General features: G+C 46.2%; 1 protein-coding gene across 1 annotated transcript in view; it reads right to left on the reverse strand.

The window, feature by feature from the left end:
• The window catches only part of LOC128725598 (BAI1-associated protein 3), a 38311-nt gene that overhangs the window by 10315 nt on the left and 5317 nt on the right, over positions 1 to 22679 (reverse strand). Inside the window, exons 2-4 of the mRNA XM_053819356.1 lie at positions 21081 to 21306; positions 12134 to 12371; positions 6977 to 7145 (exon numbers count right to left, since the gene is read on the reverse strand). Coding sequence (XP_053675331.1) covers positions 6977 to 7145; positions 12134 to 12371; positions 21081 to 21306 — 633 coding nt within the window. The remainder of the gene's footprint in view (positions 1 to 6976; positions 7146 to 12133; positions 12372 to 21080; positions 21307 to 22679) is intronic.

A 22679-nucleotide genomic window follows, 5' to 3' on the forward strand; every position in this document is an offset into this window, starting at 1 on the left:
ACTCTTTTTTTAATAAACGAGATTCGAAAAACATATCTACATGGTATTATCGTTTTGGAACGTATTTTATTTCGTATCAATAATGTTATTGATCAGTATATATCCATTTGTAACTAAATGGTTAGCATATAATGATGTATGTTATAAACAAATGATGAAATGATGACTGTTGCTAACTGCTGTATAACACAAAACTTTCAATATTTGAATACTGCTAATGCTTGGGTCAACTCGTATTATAATGGTCGATTCCGCTCTGCAATGTGTTATTGTGCCAGAAACTCAACAAATATGCGCACGCCATGGTTGCTCCGCTGTTTCCGTGAGTTAATAAAGTTTCTGTGTGTCTAGCGGTGCTTGTTTAGAAAAAAGGTTATGTGCTCTTTCAACATGCTGGGTGAATTGGTTATCAAAAGTTTGCTCCCGCGGATGCAGGCAAACGAGAATTTAATTATGTGTTTATCCGTATCGGAAAGTTGTTTTTTATTTCGTTGATTACGAAAAGTTGAACACAATACTCAAAAAAGTGGCATATGGGCTTGAGTTCGGGTAAAATTCCATAAATCCAATAAATTAAAGAACCAACTTGGCGAGTTTTGGAAGCAGTGGGTATATAATTGCGTTAGATATTCAACATACGCGGTATTAATGTGCTGTTTTAGGATGAGCCATATTATGCCCATTCATATACTCATTATAAAACTTTAGTATTCACATAAAAACATATATGTAGAACAACAAGAAAATATCGCAGCTGATTTATGAATCAACTCCATAAAACAATATAACTATGGGGTTTGAAAGCCATGAATTTCAACATTTATTCGTAATTTTCTTTTAACATAAATATTAAATTTATTTAAAAGTTCATTACGGAATCTTTCAACTTCCATTTAGAATATTTTATTCAATCAACGCTTGGGAGAATTTGTCTAACCTGATTGCTGGAATGCGCAAATAAACAACACTGTACTCTGCCTTTTTACCGTCCTTTACCTCTGCTGGAGTGATTGCATCGAGCTGAGTGAGTTTTTGAGTTCAATTTATGCCATCAGCCGCTAATGGTCTCGAGAGACTTTCACGGCAGTAATGCGGCTAGTCGTGCAATTTGCCCCGCAGATCGAAGCGAAGCCTTTTTCTTACGTTGCTCTTGCACTTAATCTTTTGCTGCACTTCATTCTCGACAGCGATGAAGGAATTTTATTATTATTCATTTTTTTCATTGAATGGTTTGTGCATGATTGATTGAAATGAAAAGTCATGAAGCAATAGATCGTTGCGGCTGACACAAATTTATTCACCGCGGGTGCCAAAATAGCTCTTTGTTGTGACAGGTAAGAAATTCAAGCATTTTTTCGGTAACACGTTAACGTTTGCTGATTTTGCGACGAGCTACTTCAAAATATATTTGACTAAGAAAGACAATTTGTTGAACAACGTTGGGTACGTACTGTGTTCTGTTAAGATGGTTTCTGTACGGTTGAGCGATGAGGTTCCTAATGCAAATTACTTCGAGCCAAACATCCACGAAAGATAAAAGCTGGCTTGACGAGCTTAATACACAGCGCACGTTTGTCGACGCCGGGTCGAAACCAATAACACCCCAAGAAAATGAATTACTTTGTTAATCATGCCAGTTGTAGAGCAGGTTAAGTTGAGGTTTTGAAATTAAAAACAGGTCTCTTACAACATTCTGACTGCCAAGAACTGGTATCAAACAAGACGACGGAAAACAGAGACGGAGGTATATTTGCAATTTAGGTTTTCTATTTAAAACATTCAAAAGCTCTGTTCCTTTTGTTTCGTGCCAAATTTATCTTCTTTAACTTGTCACCAAATCCGTTATATATATTTGATTTTGGTAACAACGTAACTAAGAAGTACAATAGAACTTTACATTAAATATGTTTGTCACCATGTATAGTATATCGTTTGAGGTATAATGATATACGATGCAGATGTATTATGAATGAATTATGTGTTGTTGAATACTCACGCCATTGTTCAAATTCTCATCAAACTGATAATGAACTATTTCGTGTTGAATCAAATTATTCATGAATGAACGCCAATAATCATCTTAAATCTTATGAGGCCCCATAAAGACGTCGGGGAGAATGTCATATACGGGTCCCATATCTAATTAATTGAGGGTTAGTGACCACAAGGGAGCCTAAAAATGGAATTGGTAGGTTAATTCGCTTGCCATTGATAATGGTTTCAATATGAGCAGCCACGCTCCATTCATAAAGGTTTGAAGGGGTGGACAAACATCATACTTTAATCAATGATGAATCAGGAATCAGCTGTCTATACATTTCTACTAAAGCTGGGCTAGAATTATCGTAATAGTCATAAGATTTGTTCGTACAATGATCATAATAAATATAAAGCTCGCAAAGAAGTAATCCACTTAGAGTGTATTTTACCCTGATGGAGACGCCTGGTGGTTTTTGAAACAACGAATACGCCTGGTGTTTTACAGGCATGAAGTGAGTTGCCTTTTATTTCATTCTCCCAAATCGCAAACGTCAGCATTTCGACGAAAATTTCTCCAAAGTTATGACAGAAACAGGTGCAAACGGTCGTCATAGTGCTCAATCAATCAAAGTCGGATCCGCCAAACGTCCAAGAGACATACAACAGCAGATTTTACGTCGGTGTCGTTCACAAAAGCTCTCCACCGCACTGCTTCAGGTATTCGTGTCGAAAAGAAGCATTTGAAAGATAAATGCTGGATAAAGGGATAGGATTTTTCGAAGCCCAAAATTTTCGCATACCATCACCAGCTAGGCTTTGGTCCTGCACGACGGGTATTGTGAATGGGAGAGCGATAAAGCGTTTCCATGATCCTATTTTCTCTTCTCCAGACGTGAATCGTTTCCTTCCTGTCAGCTTTCAGTCACCATTCCGTGTTTTAGCACGGTCCATTGAATGCTGAATGAAGCGCCCATGAACCAACCAACCGCATGGATATTTGCAAAATTACGTTTATATTACGTTTCCATCACTTTTCAGGCGCCGTAAAAGAGCAATAAATAGTTTGATACAATGCTGAAAACATACGATTTGCTTCTACAATGTGGGGATGATAACAAAAAATATTATTTAAAACAAAACGTTATCCGTAAAGAAAAATCCACTCGAATCACAAAACGATATGGTGCTTGCGACATGAATATCGTAACGTCGTAGCCAAAATCTAAGCGTCGTACCATTTGGGCTCGTTCGATGGGCGGAAATAAAAGGCACGGACGTTTCGCTGGATCGTTTGCCTATCCGGCCCGTAATCCGTTGCGTTCAGCGAAAGAAAACGGTTCAATGCCGTCGTTCACGTTCCTCCTTCCGCTAGTTCGAAACATCGATACCGACTCTTCCGGATATCCGGAATGGCATCGGCTAAAGGTAGTGCGAGTCAGCGAAGCGTCCTGCCAGACGTAGCGCTCTATCGCACGTAAAAATACAGACGTGAAGCGCTGACCAAATGGTTGTTTGATTACGGATCCACCTCAACTTGCTTCCCTTCTCTGCTACACCTTTTTTGCGGGCGAGTATCCTTGGCTGCACACTCACCGAGCCGTGCTCGCCGTACGTAAGCGTCGACCCTGTCGGATCCATCTATCCGCAGGTCTGTCGTCTGTCGAATGTACGTGTTTACTATCCTGAAGCAGGCTTCCCACTTCCGGCGTCGGTCGGGGCAGAAAGTTTTCTCGCCAAAGCGGCCGCAATGGAGGCTATTTAAGCGCCATTCAGCCATTCGAGCGAGAGTGTGCGTCATTCGCTTCCCAATCAAACTACTATCGGGACGGGAAACCGACAGGCAAATGCACGCTGAGGACGTGCGCGTCCCGCTGATCGGTTGCAGGACGCCACTAAAGTAACTTCGAGACGATTATTGTCGACGGGTCTATAAATAGCCTGCGAGAGGAAATATGAGAAAGATATATTTTTCCGCGGGGATAACGCATGAGCGCTTTGGCACGCAGTGTCATCGGAGCAGTGGTAAATTTTCGTTTTAATTGCCACTAGGGAATAAACCAACTCCGTGGAAAGATGATAACATCTTTACGCTCTCGTTTGGGCACACAGGTTGAAGATGTTCACTTTGGCAAGATCGACAACGGTTCTTAATGTGTTTTCGTCAAGAAGTCAAGAAGACACCCACGAAGAGCCCCTCATCACTCGCACTGACTCATAAATCGACTTTGACGTGGCATGCGAATACTTTCACTTCCGCTACTTCGACTGCTATAATGATGATAAAAGTTCACCAATCAACCCCTCGGTACGGTAGTGCACATGCTTCCGATCCGATATCCCACCGCGAGTCCCACCAAACCAGTAAAATAATCGATAATTTCAATTTTCTCCACCTTCAAATTAAATCCTCGTGGCTTGGATGGTAGGCCTGGATGATGTGGGGCCGTTGGTGGCTTCCGGTTGTGTCTCGAACGAAGGGTTTCATTCTGTTTTACCGCTTGTACCTGGTGAAATGGGCGAAGCATGAGACGAGACGCCACCGAGAACGGCGTGAACGGCCGAGAACGTTGCGGGGAAGTTTTTCCACTTTTTCCCAATCTCTCGCAGCAATTTCTCTGCAGTCGTTCCGTGGGTGGGAAAATGGCTCACGAGGGAAGAAAAGCCACTAGAACTTATAGGTGAAAGCTTGGTTCGGAATGGGTATTAACTGTCTGTGGCATACGAGATAGCAGCCGGTGGGACCAGGGAGAACGAACTTAGTTAGAACGGTAAGCTTTGAAAGTGTTGATTTTTAATCGAAATTTTAAACCCAATGAATTTTCTCATTAGTGGCATCTACCGGGTGGAAAAGAGAGAAGAAATGAAGAACCATTTTTGCGAAATGATTTTCATATTCCACGTATAGGTAAAATAAATCCATAATGGATGTGTTCGCGGAAGTCCAGCACCGGAACTGTAGGCTCAAATTTAATCCAATTAAATCTCTCGTAAGCCATTTGGGTTTTCAAAAAAGAAGAAACTTTTCTGCCTCGAAAAGAATAATAGCTTCACGGAACGATTCCAACGCTAACAACAAAGCGATTAATAAACTAGCAAAGTTTTGAAGAATATTACCCAGCTGAAGCACATCGACCGAAGCGCCGGAACATCAATGCTCATTCGTTTTCTCGTTTTTTGTTACGTTTTCTCCTTCACGCCATCTCCATATTTGCCGCTTCAGCACCCAGACCCTCGTGCTCGTGGCGATGATGACGGACAGGAAAAGAAAAATCCCCTAAGAAAACCTTACGACCCGCCGCTACTGTTACTGCAGCGCTTTCCCTGACAGCCATTAACAATGTTTCGCGTGAAGTAGCCGAACTTTGCTTGAAGCATGCCATCTCGCACTCGGATGGTGTGTTGCCATGGCAACGCCGTATCTCTCATCGTAACGGTTGGTGCCGAGGGATTGTTGAGAGAGCAACAAAACCCAAAAAAAATGTGCGTAAAAGAATTACCCAATTACTGGCTAATCATTTTACTGTAGGTATAAATGTTGGGGCCGAGATGGGGCGAGCTCAGCGACTGCTTCGGCCGCACCAATCGCCAGCAGCAATCGGTCGCCATTTGGAAGAGGATTTCATGCAAGCTGCTATAGGCAGGAAAAAAAGCCTTTCTCTCACGCTTGTTCCCAAGCCGCGGCACATGCAGAGTGGGGCAAAAAACCTGCGAGGCGTTAATGGTGTTTCGGAAGCCTCGGCGCGGTATTTATGGTAAGTCCACGCCCCGTACCATGGAAATCTGCTTATCTTTACAGGGTGTGCGGCTGTACGCGCTTCCGTAAATCTCTGATTACGGTGCAGGATGGTCGACTTCATTTTTGTGAGTCTGTCTTCTTCTTCTTTGCGCGTGTTTTCATTTCGCACCCGAGGCCGTTCGGACGTTCACAAATTTGACTTGGCGCGCTCCCACGCCACCGGCTTTCTCCGTATTATAATGGGCTCTAAAAATAGGCCTCCCTATTCACTTTGGCTTGTGGCCTGCGGTGGACGAACTTCTCGTTGTTCGGTGCGAGAAAATCCCGACGAATAGTTGTTCTTCCAAGGAACCTATCAGCGCCATCTGCGATGAAGCTATACGGTTGTTTTCCGATTATGCGATGACGCATGCAGCAGCTTTAGGCAACAACTTCCATAAGCTGCTTCTTATAGCTACTGCCTCAATTTGTGTGAGTAAAGAGAGTTTCCCGACAAAAAAACGTGTATCAAGTACCAGTTCATCATTTAACGTTTTGTGGCTGGATCGTTACTTTCATCACAGGACGAGCGTCGAAATTGATTTCCAACGGGGAAAAATATGTTACACTCGTGTCACCGTAACATGCTGGAAGTATCTCTTCAGACACTCGAGGGAGGGAATGCTGTTCGCTTGTATATTGGACACTTGTGTTTTATTAATTTATGGTCCTCGATCCCACCGGGGAACGAGTTTTCATTTCTTTATTTTTTGCAACGATGCAAGAAGCTAGTCGTTTGCCTCACGCCCGGCGTGAGTGTACGTTATAAAGCCAACCCAAGGTGAGGATAAACAACCACCGTAGAAAATATTGCACTTTACGAAACATGTCGGTACTTTAGCATTTAGCCAGCAATACCTTGCTGATCGTTTAATGGCGGTAGAGTTTGTTATTGCTTGCAGAATCGAGCATGCCATCCCTTTGGTGGCATGGAGTAAGCATAACCGTTGTTTCGCTTAAATCGAAGCACAAATAATACACACAAAAATTGTTGATGACTTCGTAACACCTTGCAAAAGAACCAGGTTCCCTACAATGCTCAAGTTTAATAACATTCAGGGCAACTTTAACCGTCCACAGGCTACTCTCGTACGGACGGAAATGGCCCGTCCGCCGTCCAGAGCAACGCACGATGTGAAACAGCTTCGCATCAAACTCTGGCACGGCACCTGCGGACAGATAAACGACGGACGGTGATAATAAAGGGAAAGCTACACTCACCGTTGGCGTCCTTCGCCTCGAGTCCTTCCGCTTCCTGCACGATTACGGTGAGCACGATGATTTTGGGCTTCTCTTCGGTGGCGGCGTGCAGCAGCCGGTAGTGCCGGTCGGCAGACACGCTGAACACGCGCTGCGCCTGAAGGTACATCTCTTCTTTGTAGTGCGCAAACTGCGTTTGTTTGGCCGCGGCGTGGATTTGTGTTGTTGTTGTGGGGGGATTTTTTATGTTGGATTCCAACCGCAGCATGAAATTCCGCACAGAACGCCACGATGAGTGATGAGGTTGAGCGCATGGATGGAAAGGTAAACGTGTGCATCAGACCGGTGTGGTTTTTTTTAAAGTCAACATGTAGCAATTGCTTTCTCTTCTGCAAACAAAGCGAATTTGAACAGCATATACACTACAAAGCATTTGAATCAATCCTCGCGCATGTTAACACACCGCAACGATGATACTTGGTGGGGATGATTTGTTAAAGCATTACCATATGAAGCGAGAGCAAGACGGGTTAAATGCATGGTTTCCTTTAGCGCTAACTACAGAAGCGGCCATCAGCGACCCGCCATTGATAAACGAAGAAAGAGGAAACCACCACAGACAGTTTCTATTTACAGGATAACCGAAAATGAAAATGAAGTGGAAGCTGGCAAATGTGTGCAAAAACCGCCGATCAGATTGAAATTGCGCCATGCATACATGCAAATGTCAATCGGCATCAGATGCCACCCGTCCGCGAATGTATTGTTGATGTTCTAACGAGCTTTTTCTTTCCCTCGCTGGTTTCCATTCCATTTTTCCGATCCACTTCATGTTCCGTTCGGATTGAGTTTTACTGCCGTCGAGTGGGAGGGATAAAAAACGAAAAAGATACTGCTACGAGTCACCTCCGGCGCTGGCAATGAAGACGAAGTTTTTCCCGGATGCGTGATGCGCTGGGTTGAGAGCGGCAGCACACCGCGAACTTACGGCTTCCGGCTCGATATAACGTGCGGAGCGTGCGGGTTCGTTGGCTTAGGAAGCTCCACCGCAACTCGAAGCCAGCGACAAGCTTTACCGCGATGGAACGCGATACATCGCGCCGTCGGTCGTGGCCCTCGTATTTGGTGCAGGTACAAACAAGGAATAACAAAGAATTGATGGTTTTACGCTTCCGCAAATTTAATATCCCGCACTCCCGGTGAATGCGCAAACGTACGCGCGTTGGCTTGTGCGCTCGCCTGGAATATTCGTACGAGACGCCCCGTGACGGATGTTTCCGCGAGACGGTGGAGAGGTTTTTGGATTTTATTGCAGCGTTACGTGCAAATCGTAACGTTAGCCGCCGGTGGCCGCTCTGTAGTCGCATGTGTTAACGGTCGTTTGCTCGACGATTCGCGGAACCGGAAACGACGCGAAGAGGTGAGATGAAATATAATCAAAAACATTATACGATCCAAATTACGGCGGTTCGGTTGCGCTGTACAACGAAATATTATTTGCTTGTTAAATGATATTTTGAGCTGCTGGTTGAATTCCTACCACGAACCGAGACCCACTGCATGTATGCTGTGGGCATAAGCGTGCGTAAAGTGCTTCAAAACCCGAACGCGTTTGCGTCACGGCAAGGCATGAAATGTGAGTTTCCCAAAGCCATCGAGGAAGGTGAGACACTCGCTATCGTTGACGACATATTAGACTGTGTTTTTTTTCACTCTCTCTCTCTCTCTTGCAGAAACCATCAGGACGAGTACGTGGGATCTCGGTTACTGAAGGTTTGTGCTCGGTAGGACCCATTGGTGACGCAAATCGAAAATCCCACGCTACTTAAATACCGGTTTGAGGGCTGAATGGGCATTGCTGCGTAGCTCTCGGGCGAAGGCAATTCGAGCCGGTGGCTGACACTAGTGTCGTGTTTTCTGAAGGGGAGATTTTTGCTGTGCAGTTTCCCATCGTAGAATGCGAAGGATGGTAGCCGTACATCGAAAAAAAGGGCCTACCTACAGTGCCTACTCGAAAGCACAGATAAAATTGTCGAAAACACCATGGCCATGTCCGATTGATTAAGGATTCAAGCAGGAGTGTTGAGCGTTGCTAGCCGTCCCGAAGCAACAGATATGGGGTAAGGATTATGTTTTGTTCTACGAAAAGAAGCAAATTTTTATTTTCCAACCACAAACGAACCCAGCCGCTATCGAGTTACAAAACAGGTTTTTATTTTGGGAATTACCACACTCCCACAACCCCGGCAGTATTTCGCTAGGGCATACAAGCATCACAAGGATATGGTTTATAAAATGTGCCGTTTCAACATGGGCAGGCATATTTACGGTCGAAACGGTTTTAATAACACCCCCAACGGTGCATTCTTCGGCGACTTTTAAACCCTTACGAAAACCAACCAAAACCCGTTCGGTCAGAGGACCGCTAGTTTGACAATAAGTCAGCTCAAAGGACCGTTTGGGTTCATGGATCTGACGGCGAAAGGAAACGGGTTGCCGACAAAGGAATGCCATTTTCCAAATATGCCTTTATATGCTCGTTCGAGATTGCCTACGAAACATCCCTAAGAACATTAACAAATAATAGGGTGGACAGAGGATTTATAAACATGCAGCCTTACACGCCAAAAATGTCCTTCGGCGGAGGATACCGTCACCGGCACCGTCAAGTGCATGAGACATCGGTGAAGAGATTTCGCCCGTTTCGGGACAAATTGCGTTTTATTTTCTTTAGCCAAGCAGCATATTTTCTGCTACGTCAAACGACGCCTGCAGTTAAAAGCGTGGCAGTGGCGAAATGTATCTTTTCCGGACAGCTGGTGTGCCGGTGCACCCAGGACATCCTTGCCGTAACAATATGGTCGCGCTGGTTTACGATGATGGAAGCTACATTATGCCGTCGCAGGAATGAGGAAACGGTAAGCCCTTGAGCGACAATTCAATGAAACCAGTTCAGGGCTGGCTGGCAGCCGGGTAGTTGATTTTCGATGGAAACCTTTCAATTACGTGCTCGTAAATAGGATTGAATCTGGGCAAAATGACGTTCACCATCACGCCGCAACGGGGACGTGTATCCGTCGAGGCTAGTGGCACGTTTGACAGGCCAATGTGGTCGCTGATGTTGAGATTCTCTCTCAAGCTACTTTTCTGCTGCCAGAAAAGCGCCAGCAGAGGGCAAAATTAGAGAGCGTTTTTTTTGTGTCTGCTGTTACCATAAGCGGGATGTAGTCGTCGTTTCATTCACGTTCACCATGCATACGCCGCACCGGGGCGCCGGTTGGTTTTTGATGCTATGAAAACTCATTTCCTGTACTTTATGGTTCCAGTGCGAAAGCTTCTGTGACGGTTTGTGGAAAACTGCACTGATGAACTAACGAAAAACGAGCAACAAAAGGTGTGCGATGAGATTGAATTTTTCACATTTGTAAATTGTGATTGAAAAAAAGAAAACAAAAAAACATCCAAAACTGTAAATATCCAAAATGAATGGCGTAGTAAATTTGTGTACTATGAACTAAAGAGAGTTGGTGTAACGCTGCTTCTCGTAGGGAAGTGTTTATGGTTTAAGTGGTTTAGTGAAGAACTGAGCATGCAAACTATTCTAATGGCATTAACATAGCATCATGAATGGTTGGAAATGACATATAGGAATGATTTTAACCGTTCTATGAAACTACCAAAAAATATTCTAATCAATATAGTGCCTTGAATTGCTATCGGGAAAGTTCTACAGCTTCTACCAGTATGATAACAATCGAAAATCTTATTCGTTTAAGAAGATATAATGAACACGTTTTGCCATATTTACTTTCAGTCGCTTTACAGCATATTGTGATCAAGCAGTTCAATTCCGGGGATTTAGACGTTTTGGTATCGACCGTTGGATGGAAAGGCAGTTTGGTTTTGGATTTTCGGTAGAAGGGCCAAATTTCAGGTGAGTGCACCGCGCAGGTGTTTTTTATTTCCATTCAACGGACCATGTTGGTTGGCGTTCATTTTATTTCGTTTCATAATGGTGACAATGCGTTGCGAGGGCATAAGAGCGTGCAGGAAAGTAGTCGGTTAATTAGGATGATAAGGCATACGGTGAGAGAAAAAGAGAGAAATACACCGTTAGACAGAGTGATGTAGAAAGAGATAGTTTGCGAGAGAAAGAGAGAGACAGAGAGAGAGAGAGAGATAGTGATAGAAAAAGAAAAAAGGTTCACGATCGAATACGTGACAGAAGTGGAAAAGTAGTGTCACTTTTAAAGGTACAGGCCAAGAGAAGAGGCATTAGAAGAGGAGTTTAACATAGGCAGAACAAAGAGCATAGGCCATTTCAACACTTATGTATGCAGAAGACTTTTGAACAATTCAAAAGTCAACGGGCAGTGCCAGGAAAGAAGGTGCATACGTGAGACACAGCAAGAAAAGCACAAATTACATCCATTGACAATGACTGGGCGGGAAAACTTGGGATACATTTAGATGTTATTCGCCAGCAGAAAGAATGCAAATGGGATGTGGAAATGTATGCAGGGAAAGTTTAACAAGGCCATTTTCATTTGCATACCCGTTGGCGGGTGGCGGGCGCTCGGGAGAGGCTTAGATAAATTGCGAGAAAAATCTCGAGCCAAGCCTCTCGCCAGCGGTCGTTCCCGCTACGCTTCGGGAAGGACGGAAACTGGCTTTTAAGAAATGTCTTTAAATGGGTCACAATGGTGCGCCAAGGTTGGGTAAGAAAGAGCGCTCTCGAGCCCTTTTTATGGGTGATACACAATGGGATCGGAATATGCCGAAAAAGCTGCTCCTGCCAGCCAACCGGAAAGAGTTGAGTTCACAGGTGAGCGGCGTGAAGAGCGAGCGTCACGCTAACGAAGTCTTTTCAAATTAATTTCCCGAAGGTTCCAAACCGTGAAGCGAATCATATCGCAACAATCGCGGCGGAATTTTGTCAAAAAAAGGTTCGACTCTCCGAGTGAAGGATTAATCCTTGCAAAACGGGAAAAGGAATATAAATATCGAAAAAAAACTGCAGCTCAGGGAACCCAGCGAGAACATAAAATAAATCGCATCGGACACACCCACAGCCAATTCGTCCTTAGCAGTGTTGCCTTCGTCAGCTTCAGATTTTTTTCTTCTTCGTTCTCACACCACGACCACAAACCCGACACGGCGGCATACCGATTAACCTACCTGTCCGCCAGGTGCCGGCGCTCCGACGGTGTTGGCAATCGCGTACAGCACGTCCAGATAGAGGTGCTCCTTCTGCTCGGACCGCTCGATGTCGTCCTCCAGCAGGCGATCGGTGTCATTTTCGGGCAGGATCTCGGCCCGCGTTTCCACCGCCCGAACCGCCGACATGCGCCTGTTCTCGTTCTTCCACGACAGGGCAGTGAAGCTTTCGAAGTAGGAACCATCGTTCTCCTGCACGCTGTTGGAGAGGAAAAAGAAACGGTGAGCGGTAAGACACGTAAGTTGCGAGCCGGCTTTGCGGTCCTTGACGGGCGAAACGGGATTCTCGTGACTTGTGAACGATTACGGACAGGAAAGGGGGTATACAAGACAAAATAAAAGAATTGGCCATTGTACACGCATACACCAACGAAATATCCAAGGCGTCAACATCAATTCAAAGGTGCCACATCATCATCGGGTTGGAATCGGTGGGTATTATTTATTCTATTTCGGCTTCTCGTTCGGCTCGCGGGACGGAACAAGGTGGAAATAGTTGAAAGCTTTTCTGGTCTGCCTTTTTTTTCCCTATTTGCATGCATTTGTTGGTGATGCTGACTGAGCCGAAGCGATTGGATAGGGACTCAATCTAGCCATTGGACCCATTTCTAGAAGGTAAAAAAATTTCTTTTCATCTCACATTTGGGAGTGAGTCGTCAACAACTGCTTGTTGGCGAAAAACCAAGAGCAAATGTTACATTTTATTTACACGATCAATCTTCTGTTGGAACCAAAATGGAAGCTCATCCGTGAGCCCATTTGTAAAACCCGAACTTTCAAATGCAATAAATCTTCAAACTAGATGTGCTTTGTCTTTTGCAGACACATCCAAGGTTGGGCATCCAAGAGGACGAGCTTAAAAATGAATTGTTAGCTGCATTTCTTTGCCGCCCATCTTGAGGCCGGGCGTTTTGGTAAAAGGATTGAATAATTTACAGCCGTAAAGTGGCTCCGGAGCCTCAGAGCTACTTTACCGACCACTTCAGGCTGACACCGGCTGATGGCTCCACTTCATTTGCTATGCCGAATGTCCTTAGCGTGCGAGATGATGATAACACTCTCGGGCACTTTTGCTGGCCGTCGGAAGGATAATGTATTCCATGGTGAAAAGATTTGAGCGAATTTGCATCGAGCTGTTGTGGTAGATACGCCCCAAGATGGATGCCCCGTAACGAAACGAAAACCTAATTGGACGGTCTGCATGAGCGCTAAGACAGCTTCAATTTGTGCTGTAAAAAAATCTACTGGACGATGAATCTAGGTGAGCCCGTTTAAGGCTTATCGAAAACGAAGGGTGAGTTTGTTACGGCGAGATGCCAATTTCGAGATTAGCTATAATTAATAAGCCGTTATGGTCTGCGATTACAGAAATTTGCCAATCGGAAACAGCACTGAGGTGAAACGTTAAGTAATTTAAGCGCAAAAAAAGGCATTACTCCAACACGACGTTGTTGCAATGATGCCTCACGAAAGCACGGCTTGCCTTCTTGACCTTCTGTTAAGATTGTCTGATTAACCTCGAAGCTGGTGGTTCTGTCTTCGCTTAGCGTTACATAATTTGATCTTGATTAGATCAGTACGCGTAGGGCAGAGAGGCGGCTCAAGCGATACGCGGCTGCACGGTGGAAGGGCACAAAAAATATACATTGTCATTTCCCTCGGGGATTAATACGGCGAGCTTTTGGCTTTTGATAAGACGGCGGTGCGAGCGATGCCACATTCTGACCACGTCTTAGCCGTGGCCCATTTTCTGCGCTTTCGCTATTCATGAGCTCCTATTGCGCCAGTGACGGCTCTTTAATCCTGTTTTGCGGCTCCATTTTGCGGGCGTGCCGCTCTCGAACGAGGTTTAAATGGAGATTTGCATAGAAAGTGAATCTCACGACCGGGGTGCACCAGTGCGCCTCCCGTTCAGGAGATGTTTTGTTATTTCTTTCTTCCCGGCCTGTTCGTTTCATTTCCCGTGCCGTAATGTTTTTCTTTGCCACAGAAAAGCCAGCACGGACGATCGAGTACACGTTTGCACTCACGCATACCACACGACGAGTACTATGGCTGGTAAACGGTATGCTCGAATTACAAGCATTTACAGCAGACATATAGAAAACAATGTAAACATCAAGCGACGTATACGCACATCGATTAAGTGCCATAGTTGAACGATGTTGAACATGTACCGACAAAACAGAGGATGCCAACGAGGGAAATATGGTTTCCAATCGTAATTATTACATCATTTAACTTTTTTTTTCTAGTAAACGAATAAAAACGAAAGAGAGTTTAACGATAAATCAAATGCAAGTATCATACAACCTGTGATGTGTTATGGTGATTTTGATTTTGAAGTGTATAAGGGTGAAAAGTTAGAAACCATCAAACAGTTATACATCAGAGTTAAGAATAGTTGTATAAACAAAATGAAATGTACAACTCCGAGTAACTACACCCGACCAGATATGACATCCTGCCAATGAGTGCCTAAACGAAACGAATTAACGAACGGTACGGAATAGATGTGAACAATAGTGGGAGCACTGCGAGATCATGCTGATCACTTCCGGCATGATCCCTCTCTCGAATGTGGAAGAACACGAACAGATGGCCGTGAGGAACAACATCACATACATTGATTACCGACATCGATAGAACAGGTGAAACAGTGACGATAGAGAATGAACAAAAAAAAACATAGAAGTGAGAGAAAGACACTCGTGGCCGCGTTTTCGGCGGACACGCAATTAAACGGCTTGCCACCCACAAAACACAGGAAATCTGAAATAAGATAACACCAAACGAGCGTCCACATTATGGTGACACATCAGGAGAAAAAAACAGGACACATCCCCAACAGGTCCGTGTGGGTGTGTATGAGTCGGGGGTGTTTAATGTGGGCGGGGTGAATATTGTGACATATTATTGTGTGGTGCTTGCGACAACGATAGAGGATGCGGAAACGAGTACAGCCAGCGGCAGGATCTGGAGTGTGATCGTAAGAAGAACACATACACACATACACGCATACACATGTACATAAACAACATGGGGGTGGGTGGTAGAAAGAACGGGACAACAGTAGCGGTAGCATTAGGTGTATGGTGTTTTTTTTTTTGCATAATCGTTACCTATTGTTATTCGCACTCACGACACTATTATAGGGTGGGTTCATTTTGTCGAAGCGATACACAATTTCCGTCACTCCATGCTCGTTCGGACCGTGCGAGGCGAGGAAACACTCCTCGGCCACTGGTTGCACCATTATCAAGGGAGCCCGCGACGGATAACTGGCGGAACCGGGAGTCCGTGCATCGGTTGCATCGGTTTGGGGGTGGGTTTTTTTTTTCGTGCAGAGTGTGTGGGAGTAGGCGTGTTTGTTATGGATTGGCATTCCCATTTTCCAAGGCCAATGTGGTTTGATTTTTTGATTTGAAGGATGGAATCGGGTGTGGTTAAGCGGTCAGGTTTTTGGGTGGATGGGTGTACGGGATGGCGTATGAAGGGTGATGTTGGTGAGGACGCGAACCGCAGAAGCATATTATCAGCGGTGGGATGGATGGATTAGCACGCGGAGCAAGTTCGTGGGAAAACACATGCCGAAAAAGATTGGCACAGGGAAGCCAGCATAGGAAGCAAGATGGAAAAGAAAATCGAGATAATAGTGTAAGAAAGAAAGAGAGAGAGAAAAAGAAAACAGTGACAAAGATTAGTTCGATTGTATAACGCGCGTAGAAAGCGCCGAGCGAAATTCATATGCATAGAATGTATCCTGTGGCGTGTTGATATAAAGCTTTTACAAGACTGAAACTCACAGAGAGGCATATTCTCCGTAAACGAATGTGAGTCATAGATCCGTTTCATAAACAAGCAACAAAAGAAGAAGGCGCGATTTAGGCGCTCGAGTTTTAATTACTTCTGCCACATCATGCTATTAAACACGTCGTTCACGTGGGCCTAATAATGTACTAAAAGGAGCACATTTTTACTAGACCCGGAACGGGACGCAGTAAATGAAACGCAATCCAACCGGGCACCATTCATTAGCACGTCCTTTGCGAATTCCGCCAGCTCGGGGCTATATTCCTGGGCCCAAAATCCAGCTTCACCGTATAGCACGAAGCGTTGCCTACGCAAAACGGCCACGTGGGCATTCCGTTACTCCCAATCCGTGTTGCGAGGGAAATGCGCGGGAGGCAAAACACAGTTGCCAACATGTCGCCGACGAGATAATGGATGGCGGCAAAATTAATTGTGCGTCTGTACTACGCTTGACGGCTGAAACCATCGATGAGTGCAAGAAAATGACGCACTCGCGCATTCGACGGTGGTGGTGAAAACGCAAAAGCTACGTGGCCAACAGTGGCACGAGAAGGGACGCACGAAGCAAACGTTTTCATTACCAACCGAGTTCGAGTGCCGCCGGACATGAAATGGAGGGATGTGGCGGAAAGCATTGCGCCCCGTTGCCCCACCCACCCACTCCAGTTCGCCTAATGACCGGCACGGGTAGGCGCGGAACCCATCCAACGGAACGGAAAAGGAAAGAAAATGCAGTAATGGCGAACGCAGGGAGCTGGCGAACAACAGGTGGCCTCAAAATGAAACCGACCCGCGGGTGGCACCGGGATGGGCAACAGGTTCCGCCGGAAGTATTTTGGCTCGGTGCCAAAGCCCGAACCGAATGCTCGAGCAGTCGACGCGAGCTTAACGCCAACCGCACAAAACAAAGATCGATGGCAGCGAGTGCTTGCGTGAGGATGCTTCGAACGGTGGGTGTGGTGGCGGATAATGCGAAGGGAATGTTTGATGAATGGTTTTGCAGTAAACGCCATGTTCTGCCCTCTGGGCTGTGGTACACAAAACGCAACATATGTTGCGGTTCGTTTGACCCGACCGTCAGTTTGCATATTAGCGAAGTACAAGCACGCGAGTACGGGATTTTTTTTTGGGGCGAATTTTGGCTCGTTGCAGCGAGCATTTGTGAGCCTTGTTGGCTGAGCTGAACGTGTGGCAGACTTCATGTCAACCGAGGCAGGGTTTATGTTGGCAAACGAGTAAGTAATGTTCAACGATTACCCAACGGAACAGTGGTCAACAAATGGTCGAACATCTGCTGAGAGCTTGCGTTGTGTGTAAAACGCTTCAACTTTATGTGCTTGAAGAACTTTGTTCGACAACAACCATAAAAAATCTTGCACCACGTTGCACGTTGCAGTGAGAAACAAATACATTTCCGTCACATTTGGAGAATTAATGTGTCGTTTAGAGAGAGAGATACAGAGAGAGAGAGAGAGCGAGAGAAAAAAAAGCGCATAGAAGCATGCAAGCTCAGCTCAGAAAGCTAATGTACCTACTATATAGCTAGCGTGCACGCCATGCACGAGTACATCCCACATGATGGATGGGAGTTTACTATTTGACTACACTAGCACACAAAACCCGCACCCCGAACCGGGTCGAATGCTGCCGGAAATGGGATGGAAATAGAGGACATCACGGAGCCATAAAAACGTGCCCGTGTTTGTGTTGTCCATTTGCCAACAGAAGCCAACACTCTGCATCGTAATGGCGCACAAGGTCGCTCGCTCGGACGCCCACACGCGTTGGCGTTGCCAGAGAAGCGGTTGGTAATGGTAGAAAGTTCCACGCATATCCTGCCAGCGTGCTAGGCGTGCCTGAAACCCCTGAAAGCACCCCAACTCGGTGTGCCTTGTTTGCTAGAAATGGGAAGCCTTTAGGGGGCGTTCTTTTATTTCTTCTTGCGTAAAAAAAATCCCACCAGGCTATAGCTGCCAAATCATTCGTTAGCATCATCGCTGCCATAGCGATCGTGACTATTCGGTGCGAGTATGAAGGATTTGTGTACACGGTATGATTTATTCATGCCCGACATTTTGGTGCTTTACAAGGGGAGCTTTCACTCGATAGTGGAGTGCTGTCGTGTTTTTTTTTTCTCTCGCATCTGTAAGCAGACTTCTGCACGAGCCAAAGGCACTCAGAAGCCTCATTAATTGAGCTGCATGCCTTATTGTGGTGCGGAACAAAACCTTTAAACTCTGGATGAAATCGATCAGATTAGGCCTGACGTGGACACAAACGAACGCAGCCTTCTCAGCTGGACGCGTCATTTGCACAACGGGGGCAGTCGGTATTCTTTCTGTCTACCTTCAGCGTGACGCCAATTCTCCTTCCAACTGCCGTGGAAAGGACACACCCCATTTAGCAATATCGACAACCGACTGGAACGAAATGGATCGAAACGGAATGAAATGAAATCGACTGCTTTGGGACCACCCAGGGACACCCGTATTACTTCCCGGAAAAACCTCTCCCGTGGCTTATTGTCCCGCCGGGTACGAAGGCAACTCACACAAACCACCCCCCGCTGGACATGTGGAAGTGTGTCGAGCCACTATTCGTTCACATTATCCCCGCAGGTTCTTTGTTACGCTAAAGGGGGGTTGGGAGTTTTTCATCGGATCGAAACCACCACCTGCCTGTCTGCCTGCCGGGATGGGCAGCAACGAGAAAGAGAGCGTGCCAAGTGTGGGCAAGGGTTTTTAAAAGGATTCGGACGAGCGCATAGAAACTAAGCCCTTGGCTTCGGTGCCGGTATTGCTCCCGTTTTCCCTGGCTTTGGCCGACGAACCCGACCATAATTGTGAAACAATTATAAAATAACAATCCGCCCCATCCTGCTGGTCCACCAAAAAGACGAGACGAGGGCTTTTATTGCCACAATATCCTTCCTTTCATTGTGCTTTGTGTGCCGTTGGCCGATGAAAGGATGCCATTAAATAATATGACAAGAGTGAGACGGAACTGGAAATTACACTGGTGGAAAGTGCGGTAGGTTTAAGCCACCGAGTGGGGCGGAAAAGTTCGGCTTTTATTTCGTCCTAATCCGTTGACAGGTAGGGAAGCATCACATGCACGGTTTCCGTCACCCACACAATCGCCAGAGCTCGTTTATTCCTTCGGTTCGGCCTGCCAACATGTCCACCAAAATTGGATGGTCAGCAAAATTTATGTAAAACCAGTTTGTTTGGTGATTTAATTGAATGGAAAATATGCTACCCAACGTTTTACCGTGGCGCAGATTAGCCGGAAATCGTTTCCGGCCCAGTCTTACTGGCCGACGGTAGCTCGAGCTGGTGCAGTGTGGTACAAAACCGGAAGCAACATGGCATCCTCGGTGAGATCCGATTTCTGGCGTTTTATTACATTACCGAGCGCGGTCTACAGCGGATGACACGGGCGTAGCCGGGTGTATTATTTGCCGGTGAGTCGACGCGCGCTGGTTTCGGTGGTCCCTTTATTGTGGTTTTCGAAAACTAATTATGAAAACGTAGCGCTGCTCGGGCGTCTTGTTGGGCGCTGAAGCAAAGTATCGCATCCCACGGGCGCAATTTTTGGACTTTCATTTCATAACCGGACCGGCCGACCCGTAGGTGGCAAAGAAAGGGAGCCCATTTTCGTCGGCAAAACTCGCTAATGCTGCGGAGTGCAAGTGCACGATGTGCGCACGGTTGAGGTGCGCGCCCGTTTAGCGCTGGGTGTGGCCATCCAACCGACCAGTTGAGGATTAAAGAAATTAGTTTAATGAATTTTCGCTGGATACCCTAGAAAATCGCCGCAGGATATTCGTGTCCACTCGTGTCTCGTGCGGGTGTGAAACGGGCTCGCTGTGGATCTAGCTCGAGGGATGGAATGCCCGCAAGGTAATGCCGGTGTTTTTTGGCCGGCTTTTGTTCGGCCAAAGTGCCGCACCAAGTCCATTCAATCACGCCAAACATTGCGGCATCGCGGCCATGGGTTGGATCGTTTAGCCGAGCGGTCGTTTCAACGTGAACGGTTTAGAGATAATTTGATTTAAGCGAACCGTTGCACGAACGTCGGGTTTCATTCGGGCGAGACGGATTAAACGGTGTTTTTGATGAAATACGAGATGTCTATGAATTGTGGCAAAGCGTTAAAACGTTTTTAAACATTCCACTTACTTTACTAAAAGGATTAAGAACACTTGACATATTTTAGCTATTATTCTTCAAACTACAAACGGGGCTTAATCATGTGTTTTTCTTTTTTGGGCAAGAAGTTGCATTTTTCCCTACAAGGGTCTCCTAAGTTTGTTAGTCAAAGGTCAAATGGCAATTTTCAAAACTACCTCCCTCAATAAACTGCCAGTTGGTGGGTCAAACCGGATCATCGGGCAGAAGTCAAAAGTGTTTTCCGGAAGGAAACGCTGCCTGGTTCCATATTATCGGTCACCGCCTACCATCACGGGCTCACGGGCAGCAGCGTTGCTATAACTCAGGCTCAATTAAGTGCAAGTACCCGGTCGCAAATTAATGCGTTTAACCGAAAGGAAACGAGAAACGCTTAACAACTAATAGACCAATAAGTAACCGTCATAAATAACGCTAAGCGCACCCCCAAAACGTCGCCCAGCGATCTGCTTACAAAATCGAACAAATCGATTTATGGCCCACAGGCGACGGTTCCGTGTCCCGAGATCCTTTTTTTAGTTTTGGCACTCGGTGCGCATGGGTCGTACGCGAGAAAATTTGCTTTTTACAACGCCAGCGATTATGGTCAGGCAACCAGTCAGGCGATTCGAATCCAAGGGAACATCCCCACACGATGGGGGACAGAAGAAGCGATGAAGAAAAAAAAAACAGAACGAACAATAAGTAAACGGTACGATGTTACACCGATGCCGAGGATGAAGAGAAAATTGGATTTAAAAGGATATATCCATGACAAAGTACACGAAACAAACACATCGGATCGTGGTTTGAGCGAGGAGTGGGCAAACAAAAAAAAACAGAAGACAAACGTAGAAGAAAATGGAACAAAAATGGCTGCCGGAAGAATGGCGTGGCGCCGAACGAACGGATTGGAAGGAACTTACCCGGAAGAGGACTTAATTTCCACCTCGGGCCAGGATGGGCGCCGCTTCCACACGGAAAACGACGGTTTGTCCGGTGGGTTCGGGTTGATCGGTGAGCTGCGACCGCGGAACGAACCCTGGCGTGGTGGTGGCACGAGTGCGTCCAATCCTCGGCCCGAGGACTGCCGGCGAATTGGTGGTGTGCCGGGTGCAGCTAGCGTCGACGGTGTCGCCACCTTTCCGTAGCCTGAAAGTGGAGCAAAAACTGAGCGTAAATCCGAAATGAAATGATGTGCAAAAGTTAAAGCCATGAATAATCGAACGGGCTGGCTGTCTAATCCGTTCGCAGAGATCGAACGTCACGCTGCAGGTCGAGTGACACTCGGTTCCTGAAAGTTGAACGACGACGTTGGAAGCTTTAAGAGAAGTTCCGTTGCTCCGTCACCAAGAGCCAGACCGTTGACCGAGGAACGGAGAATGCGAGATGTGGGCTCAAATTCGATCACGTGTTTTCGAAGGCGTGACCACAGCACCACTTGCCCTTTCGGTCTGAAAATGCATTCGATTAGGTTCGCAAGGGTGCTTCAGCCATTTCAACACACGCAATCCCGGGGTGCTGCTGTAGACAGCACTGATTTGCACTGCGCAGTACGAGGGTAACAGGGTGCCATCTTCACTCGCACTCGTAGACCACTTTCGTGACACACCACCCACCGGACCGGAGCGGGCGGGTCTTGTGCTATTGTAGTCTAATGAAATCATTGAATTATGTTGTTGCACTAATGTGCACGTCCGGGTAGAAAGCGGTCCGGATGGTTGCCTCAAGTGGAACCCGGTGGCGTGCTGCGACTGTAGCTGAAGAGGCACACTCACTGCCAATGGTCGATGGGCAAGCTGCAGGGTACGTATGAATAATGGGTGGAGTGGGTGGGCGAATAAATGATTGTGCATGTGCAATCAAGCACACGACGGTGCAGCACCGGTTCGCTCCGTCCAGCCGGTAAGCAGGTGCAAGTTTCAGTGTAATTGTTTTCTCTTCCCGGTTGGCACTCGAGGAATTGCGATGAGTTCCGGAAGGAAACCTACTCGAGGTAGGCCGTTGCGGTGTGGTAGGGGACGAAGACTCCTTTTCATGGTAATTGAAGCTGCTAGCCTGGAAGCTGTGTGCATCCACTCGAGCCGGGCTCTGCGGACATGTTTTTGGTCAAGTTTCCACCGAGGCCCTTTTCACTTTGAAAAGTAATATGCATTTTTTTTTTTGGTTTCCAATTGCATGCACAGCATCAAGAGCGGAAGCCTGGCGATTCATTAGACTGTCTTACTCCATTCATGGGCCACCATTTTGTTCGCAAATGGCTGCTGTTGAAATGTTTTCATAAGCACCGAATACAGCTCAATTGGGCCTCAGTTATAAAGTAAGCTGAACGGCAGCAATGTTTCCCCTTTTCGTAAGAATATCCTTTCCGCACGAAAGCACATCCTTTGTAGGCGGGATTTTTGGGTACAGGGTAAAGGGTAAAGCCTGCTACCAGCCGCCATTCTGAGCGTCTTCCTATCGGAGGATGCAGTTACACATTATAGCTTCATGCTTCATGCAGCACGAAAAGTTGCTGTATCGAA

The sequence above is a fragment of the Anopheles nili genome, chromosome 3 (genome assembly GCF_943737925.1).
Source record: "Anopheles nili chromosome 3, idAnoNiliSN_F5_01, whole genome shotgun sequence".
Lineage (NCBI taxonomy): Eukaryota > Metazoa > Arthropoda > Insecta > Diptera > Culicidae > Anopheles > Anopheles nili.